The following is a 6,000-nucleotide window of genomic DNA, read 5'->3' as shown; positions in this document are numbered from 1 at the left end:
GCACACTAAGAGGCAAAATGGCAGCAATTAACTGGTAGATGACCTTCCTCTAGAACACTGGTAAGGGAAAAACACCTCAAATGAGCGCGCACATAACTTCAGTAAACACAGCTGTGCATTCGGCCCCTCCCAGGTGCTGATAGGCCACTGCGCACGCAGACAGCCCGCCCCAAGGGAAGAATCAGGGCAGAAGCGAGATGCAACCCCCCGGGGAGCATGCCAACCTACAAAGCCCCGAGTCAAAGGTCAAGCCACACACTTGCCTCTCTCAAGTCACCTGCTTGGCCCTCTTCTAAGTATACTTTACTTCCTTTCATTCCTACTCTAAAACTTTTAAATACATTTTCACTCCTGCTCTAAAACTTGCCTCTCACTCTGCCTTTTGCCCCTCAGTCGAATTCTTTCTTCTGAGGAGGCAAGAACTGAGGCTGCTGCAGGCGCATATGGATTTGCTGTTGCTAACAGTACCATTGTTCCAGGGGTCTGGAGAGACAAGGCAAGAGAAAGTCCTCCCCAGACAGTGCGATGCACTGTGTAATCTCAGGGAGTCGTTCCACAAACTGGATACTAAATGTGAATGCGGTCACATTTCTTTTCTAGCTAACCACCCCAACCCACCTTCCAGCGCGCAGGAATCCACACCCTCCTTCTTGCAGCCTCATCCTCCCTCCAAATTGCCCCCAAGCCCCGGAGCTTTCACAGCCCACAGGGGACCTGGTGGCCCCATTCCACACCTCACCCCAGCAGGGCCAGCCTGAGTTACCCTGTGCGCCTGCGGCTGCCTGTCACTGCCGCCACACGGGGGCGCCGTGGCAAGCCAACGTCCCCGAGTCCACCTGGGAGGCCGGGCCAGGCGCCGGGGGGATGGACGCGCTGCTGCCCACCCGTCCAGGCTGCGGTGGCCCCGGGGGCAGAAATCCCGCCTCCTCCGTGCTGGGCACGGCTTTTAAGGCTTGGCCCTCTCCGTCGCCCCTCAGCCCACACACCCCTAACAGCCATGTCCCATGTCCCTGGCTATACCTGGGAAGGCGGTACAAAGGTCTCCTTCGTTTTCCAACCCCCAACCTCTCCAGGACTGGCTCAAGCGTGGGGCAGGGGTATTGCCTCTTCTCAGAAACCCAGCAACATTTACACTCCCTGGGCCCCTCCCTCCAGCCCGGGGGACCTTTACCTGGGCCAGGAGTGGGCACACCTGGCCGTCCCCAGCCACGGCTTTCACGCTGGGTAGTCCCTCGGGATAGGAATTGGGAACTAAAACGCCCAGAGTTGGCCTCATCTTCATACGGGATGGGCAAGGAGACGGGGGTTACGACAGAGGGGGAAGCCCTGGTCATTATTTCGAAAATACCTTCTCCTCCCTCCCCCCGCGTCCCCGGCACATTTCCCGCTTTCCCTGGAGGGCGGACCCAGATTTTCATCCCTCCAACTCCAACTCCTTCAGGCCTGAGCCAGTGCCTCAGATGGGGCTTCGCCTGGTCTGGGAGGGTCGGCAGGCGCCCGAGTCTCTGGGAGAGCAGCCTCCGGCCACGCCGTGCGCTCTCGGTCGCAGACACAGGCGTCCCTGGGTCCCGCAGGATCCTGCCACCAGCCCGTGGGCCCCGCTGGCGGACCACGGGCGCTAGGCGTGGACTGTCCGCGCGGAGGAGGCGCCCCGGGACAACTGGAGAACAACTTTGGGGGTCTGGGGTTCCAAGGAGAAGTTTGGGAACAGTCGGCGTCATGCGGACTTTTGCAGGCTGGGATGGGGCTTCCGGGCAGGTTTTGGGGAGAAAGAAAGGGGCCTAAGACCGCGCGCGGAAAGATGCCGTTATTTGGAGGCGCCGAAGCGGGCGGAGCCAGCCAGCAGGACTTCGCGCCGCCGCCGGGCCAGAGCGCTGAGGATCGGCGTTGCCAGGGACAACGCGTTCTAGGAGGAGCTGCTGCTGGGGCGGACCTGAGTCTGAGGAGGTGGGGGCGGAGCCTGGGGGGCTGAGCCAGAAACGGAGTTGTGATTGGTGAAGACTACATGCACGGGGCGGGGCCTGGGCTGGGGCGGTGTGGAGGTTGGGGCGGAGCTTTGGGGGGCGGGGCGGGGCGGGGGAGGGCCCCGAGCGCCGGAGCCGGAGGCGGAGACGTGGTTGGCGGGGACTGTGCGCCCTGGGAGGGGTCGGAGTCGGCGGGGGCGGAGCCGAGCGGGCGGGGAGGGTGCTGGGTCGCGCCGGGCCTGGGGCCGAGGCGGCGCGCGGCGCTGACAGCTGAGTCGGCTCGCGGCCTCCCGGCCCCCTCCGCGCCCGGCCCGACCCTGGCCTGGCCTGCCCCGGAGCCATGAGCCCCGGGCTGCTGCTGCTCGGCAGCGCCGTCCTGCTCGCCTTCGGCCTCTGCTGCACCTTCGTGCACCGCGCTCGCAGCCGCTACGAGCACATCCCCGGGCCGCCGCGGCCCAGGTGAGCGGGGCTGGGGGCGGGGCCTGGCTGGGGCGCTGGAACTGGGGGCCGGGGGACAGCGTCTAAGCCGGCGTCCAGGCCGGGGGTCCGGCCTCGCCTAGTGCGCGCGGCCGCTGGGAGTCGGCGGCCGGGAGAGGGGCGCTAACTATTCTTAGTAACAAATTACTCACAGCCGCAGCAGCTGCTGGGCGCCCACCGCGCACAGCTGGGCCCCACAAACGTGATGGCAGCGACAGCCCTTTCAGGTAGGCGCTATCGTTACCCCATCGTTCAGACGAGGAGACTGAGGCGCGCAGAGGTGAAGTCACCTGCCCAAGGTCACACGGTTGGTAAGCCTAGATTTAAGCCCAGGTCAGCCTGCCTCCAAAGTGGGCGCTGTTAACTTTGGGACTTGGAAAGGGTCAGCCTGGATTGGAGCACGCTGTACTTCAGTCATGTTTCCTTTTGCTTGTATTTCTGTTCTGGGACACCCCATTTGTCTTCTCCTTAGTACTTACAATTGCATTCTTGGTCCCCACCCCCACGCAACTTACACCCCCCGCAACTTGCCACCCCCTCCCCAAGCTTAGCTTTGTGAAGCTTAAATTAAATGTGTCATTTCCCTGCTCCAAGGGCTTCCCATCACTTAACTAAATGCAGTTCTAAATTAAGTCGGCTGCATGGCCCGCGAGGCCCCTGCCGAGCACTCAGAGCCCACCCTGCACCTTACTCTTCCTTCTTGCTTTCTCACTACTGCCCCCAGCCTTTCTCCTCCCAACCTCCCCCCCGCCCCTCCCCCGCAGCTTCCCTCCCCCAGGGTCCTTTTCTCAAGCCTGGGCCTGGCGGGCTTCTTCCTCTGCTCGTCTCAAACAGGCCTTGCCCAGCACCTTGTGTAAAGACCACCCAGCCCCAGACTTCTCAGGGGCCATCACCTCTGAAGTTACCTTCTTTCCACCTGTTGACTGTCTGTTCACCTGTTGACTGTCTGTCTCCCCCTCTAGAATGTGAGCCCCGGGAGGACAGGGACACTCTGTGTTCGCTTGTGTATCCCCAGTGCCTGGCATGTTGCAGATGCTCAATAAATATTTGTTGAATGAATGAATAAACAATGGTATTAGACACACTTTTTAAAATCTCAGGACATGAACATTCTGGAAGGCACCCATTCTCCAGCACAAGCCAGATGTTACTGGCGTTAGAAGCCTGAATCTCTGCTTGATGGGTTCAGGAAAGATCTCTGTGGCTGATGACCTAGGGAGGTAACTGTTCCCCCTGCTGGCTCTCTGCCCTTCTGGTGCTCTCTCTCTTCTTGCTTAGCTCCCCTGCCTTCTACTTTACCTGGATGCTTCTTCCCCCAGCCTTCCAGGTTTGGCTTCAATGCTAACTCCTCAGGGAGTTTCCTCCTGCTCCCCCAAAAATATTATGTTCATTTTATAAACCCTGAAATCACTGTAATTTTCCTTTACAGCATAATGTTAATTGGGTAATTATTTGTGCAAGTTTTTGTTAAGTGTCTGTCTTTTCCGTGGGGCCCCTGTCTGTCTCAGTCACTGCTGCGTCCCCGACATGCAGCAGCACATGGTACATGCATAGTAGACACTCGATCAATAGCGATTCAAGGTTGAATGGTGGAAATCTCCGGTAAGTCCTGTGATGGACACTATCACCCTCTCAAGTTTTCAGAGCAGCCATCAGCACTTAGAATTGAATGAGTTTGGTGCTTGTTCTGATAAGTTTCTTTGTTACTTGGTCTTCTCATAAACTCAAATGACCTGTTCTGGTCTCTGTGTCTTGAGAAAGCAGAACTTAAATCTTGAAAAAAATGGAAATGTAACTTGCATTCCATAAAATGTATTCTTAAGTGTATGATTCAGTGGTTTTTAGTGTATTCACAGCACTGTGCAGCCATCGCCACCAATTTCAGAACTGTTTTGTCACCCCAGAAAGAAACCCCGTACCCATTAGCCATCACGCCTCATTTTCTCCCACCCATCACAGCCCTGGCAGCCATGAATCTGCTTTCTGTCTCTATGGATTTGCCTATTCTGGACATTTCATATAAATGGAATCATACAATATGTGGCCTTTTGTATCTGGCTCCTTTCACTTAGTATAATGTTTCAAAAGTTCACTCATGTAGTAGCATGTGTCCTTATTGCTTTCCTTTTTATGGCTAAATTCTCCCCAAATCTTATACCACAGAGTCTACATGTGACCTGAGTGTGTGGGGTGAGGAGGGAGGAGTGGGAGGAAGATGAATATAATCATGATTGGGCTCTTTATTCTAAGGAGGTGAACTGAACAATGCATATATAAAAAGATTTTGGATTAAAAATTGGTTAGTGGTCAAATATAAAACTGCACTAAATGAAAGTTCCGGAACCTCTTCTAGCAGAAACCCGATGCCTTGGCATTAAAAGCCTGGATCTTTAAACTATGATTGGCGACACTGTGATTGACGAGAGATCTGTGTGTTGAGTCTCCAGTAGTGGCATTTGCCCCTGGGTACCCCAGGGCTTGGCCAGCTGGCGGGCAAGGAACCCTCTCGCTGCAAGAGGCAACTCTTCATCCTCCTCATTCTGCAGGAGGCCCTCCCTGAGTGCCCCTCCCCTGTGCTTTTCTTACCACATCCTGCTGCACCGATCCGTGTAACAGCTGAAAACTCAGACCTCCACACTCAGATCCCACACAAACACCTGTAGCTTCTTTATTTCTCTGTCACTGTTCTAACTTTCCTCATCAGCCCCTAATCTCCTGGTAATGTGGGAGTGGATGTAAACTTGACAATGAAAGGTCTCTCTCTCCCAATTTTTATTTATTTGGGGATAAGTTGACTCCTCCTGGGCAGTGCTGGTTCCCCTCCGACTTGCCCAGTTGCTGGGTGGGGCTGTTCAACAGGGAGCAGGGTGGCCAGCCATGGGGGAGCCCCGCAGCTGGCTCTGGCGGGTGGTGCATCTGATAAGCTTTGGGTGCCCAGCTGAGCACTCGCCACCCTGCCCCTCTGGCATGAGCCACAATCATGGCCCCTCACCCTCACGCTTACCCCTAGTGGGTAGCCTGCTCCTCCACTACTGGGTGACTTCGTTGGCTCTCCAGATGGCCTCTGCTCTGTGCACTGGCCAAGGTTTTCTCTGCCCACAGGAGAGCTTGGGTCCCCACTCAGCCAATCGTGACGTTGCAGGAAACTGGATGTGCTGGAGAGGTGTGGGGTGGGGGCGGGCAGTGAGGGGTTGCCTCTCTTCTCTCCCAGGGCTGCTCTGCCATGTCCAGTCTATCACCAGGGACATGCCAAGTGGGCTTCTGCCTGCCGGGGCACTGAGCAACAAGTCCCCATGTCTGGCCATGGTGTCAGCCTTACCTGCTTGTTTCTTGTCTTCCTGCTCTGTTGTCCCCTCCCCCGCGCCCCCTGCAGGTGCCAGAAGGAATGGATTTTTGTTCCCTTTCTTGCTGGACCATGGGGACCCCACCCCTCTCTGTGCCCTCTGTCTTCCTGAGATGGTACTCACCTTCCTTCCCATGTGGCAGGGAATCCCAGGGGTTAGGGTGGAAGCTCAGCTCAGACTCTGTCCTCACTTAAGTGACTCAAAACTGAGAACAT

The 6,000-nt window shown here is 56.7% G+C and overlaps 1 protein-coding gene across 1 annotated transcript in view; it reads left to right on the top strand.

The window, feature by feature from the left end:
• The first annotated feature begins 2,144 nt into the window (after positions 1–2,144).
• Positions 2,145–6,000, top strand: part of LOC100604931 (cholesterol 24-hydroxylase) — a 42,770-nt gene continuing 38,914 nt past the window's right edge. The window contains exon 1 of the mRNA XM_003275373.4: positions 2,145–2,423. Coding sequence (XP_003275421.2) covers positions 2,305–2,423 — 119 coding nt within the window. The 5' untranslated portion in view covers positions 2,145–2,304. The remainder of the gene's footprint in view (positions 2,424–6,000) is intronic.

Source organism: Nomascus leucogenys, chromosome 22a (genome assembly GCF_006542625.1).
Source record: "Nomascus leucogenys isolate Asia chromosome 22a, Asia_NLE_v1, whole genome shotgun sequence".
Lineage (NCBI taxonomy): Eukaryota > Metazoa > Chordata > Mammalia > Primates > Hylobatidae > Nomascus > Nomascus leucogenys.
This window is presented reverse-complemented; position numbering and strand designations above follow the sequence as displayed.